Here is a 1,868-nt window from a genome sequence, read left to right as displayed (position 1 = left end):
TACAATTTATATGAATTTTTCTTTTAGTCTTGGGACATTTACTCTAAGTATATTATATGATAATCCACTGGAGCACATAAAAACATAGGTTGTACATCAGAAAATAAGCCTAAGATGGACAGAAACCGCAGACTTGAGTTCTACGGTGGGAAACTAACTAAACTACGACACACAGAGAAGTTTTCCAGCAGGTATTGACTTCTAATCTACCTTCCCAGAACTCTGATTTCTTACCCGATAGTCGTGCTCGGCCTCCTCCAGGAGAACAGTGTGGTGACCACGGTGCTTCTGAGAACGCTCACAAAGCCAGCAAATGACATTCTCATCCTCCTTACAAAAGAGCACGAGTTTCTCCCCATGGAGCTCACAGAGATCTGCTGTCAGGGTCAGAGTCATCTCCTCGAGGCTCTCCACTATGTTGGCCATATGGCGATTGGGCCTCAGGTTTTCAAACTGGTACGTGGTTCGGCACATGGGGCAGTGGCCCACTCCTTCTTCATGTTGCATGGACTCATAGTTTCTGGTGATGCAGAATTTACAAAAAACATGGCCACAGTCTGCGCTTACAGGATCCTGCATGAACTCCAGGCAGATGGGGCAGGTCACCTCCTCCTTGACATTCTCCAAGACTGATGAAGCCATAGAAGCTGCTTCTCTTCGCCTGTCTGTTCAGACTCTGAGATTTCTCCTGCTCTGGATCCTTAAGTTGAGATAGTCAAAGTGGGACAGGGTCAAAAAGTAAGAATACAGCAGGGGAGGGGAGAAAAAAAAAGAATACAAAGAATGAATAATGACCAGAAAAACATCATGTAGACATCAAGATCAAACTATTTAAAATTTAAAGAAAAAGAAAAAGGAGTGAAATATACAAAGGAGTTGACTCATTTCCTGCTCCGTATGTCATAATTATTTCATCAACTTTATCCTCAGTTCATATCATCTATAAAATTTATATAGGGAATGACTTTTATTTTCCCTTCCTTTATTGGACACACACTGAAATGGAATCCTCTTCTGACAGAATCCTTGCATAGTCCTTACTTTTGTTTCTCCCATGAAAATCACATGGTCAGTGTTAAAACCACTAAACCCCTTATACTGCAAGACGCTACCTTTGCTGTCAATATGCCCCCGTTCTTATACTTCCTGTGCAAGTTATGATTTCAGACAGCTGCTCTAACTTCCTCATCTGCACAATTTCACGGCTGATTATTCATCTTCAGTTAGTTCTTCTTAACAATAAGACATAAAAACTTAGATGCATGAATGGAATATGCTAAAAGAAACCCAAAGGCAGTATGGCCTTACCTTTGTTCACCACCCTGACTCTTTCTGTGATTCTGATTGCAAACTGAGTTGGATAAGGACAGAATTAAATTGCATGGTTGGCTTCAGTGTGGTTCTTACGGGAAATCTGCATAGCTTCCTGTCCAGTTCAGTTTGCAGCCTGAATCACAGGGAGAACTGAGTTTGTGAATCAAGGCACAACTGTATACTTTCATGACTTTCAGCTGGAATTAACCCATTGAATTGTCCTTCAGAACTCTCTTCTCTATGCCACAGAATAAAACAAGAGGTAATTCTAGAATTAGAACAACACTCCAAGCAGTGTGGTTGTACAAGCAAGCTTCTGCATACTAGATGGCTCTGGAGAATCACGATTGTAAATGCTAGCATTTTGTTTTGGCTTTGAAATTTACCAAGGGCATAGAACACACCCTAAAGCTATACAGGCATACATATGCTAGGCAGAGAGGGGGCATAAATATAGTTCTAGAATTCCACATGTCAGAGATGTGAAAATCATAATCCCAGAGGTATCGGGTGTTACATTTTTAGATTAGTTCCCAAATATTAGACCTAATCAT

At 40.9% G+C, this 1,868-nt stretch overlaps 1 protein-coding gene across 2 annotated transcripts in view; it reads right to left on the bottom strand.

The window, feature by feature from the left end:
- Positions 1-1,868, bottom strand: part of LOC105743656 (tripartite motif-containing protein 5-like) — a 38,545-nt gene that overhangs the window by 35,643 nt on the left and 1,034 nt on the right. For both annotated transcript variants that reach the window (XM_023702118.1, XM_023702119.1), the window contains exon 2: positions 235-700. In XM_023702118.1, the coding sequence (XP_023557886.1) occupies positions 235-642 (408 nt within the window). In that variant the 5' untranslated portion in view covers positions 643-700. The remainder of the gene's footprint in view (positions 1-234; positions 701-1,868) is intronic.

The sequence above is a fragment of the Octodon degus genome, unplaced genomic scaffold (assembly GCF_000260255.1).
Source record: "Octodon degus isolate 3935 unplaced genomic scaffold, OctDeg1.0 scaffold00146, whole genome shotgun sequence".
NCBI classification, from domain to species: Eukaryota; Metazoa; Chordata; class Mammalia; order Rodentia; family Octodontidae; genus Octodon; species Octodon degus.
The sequence above is the reverse complement of the archived record's forward strand: the minus strand, read 5'-3'. Positions and strand labels throughout refer to the sequence as shown.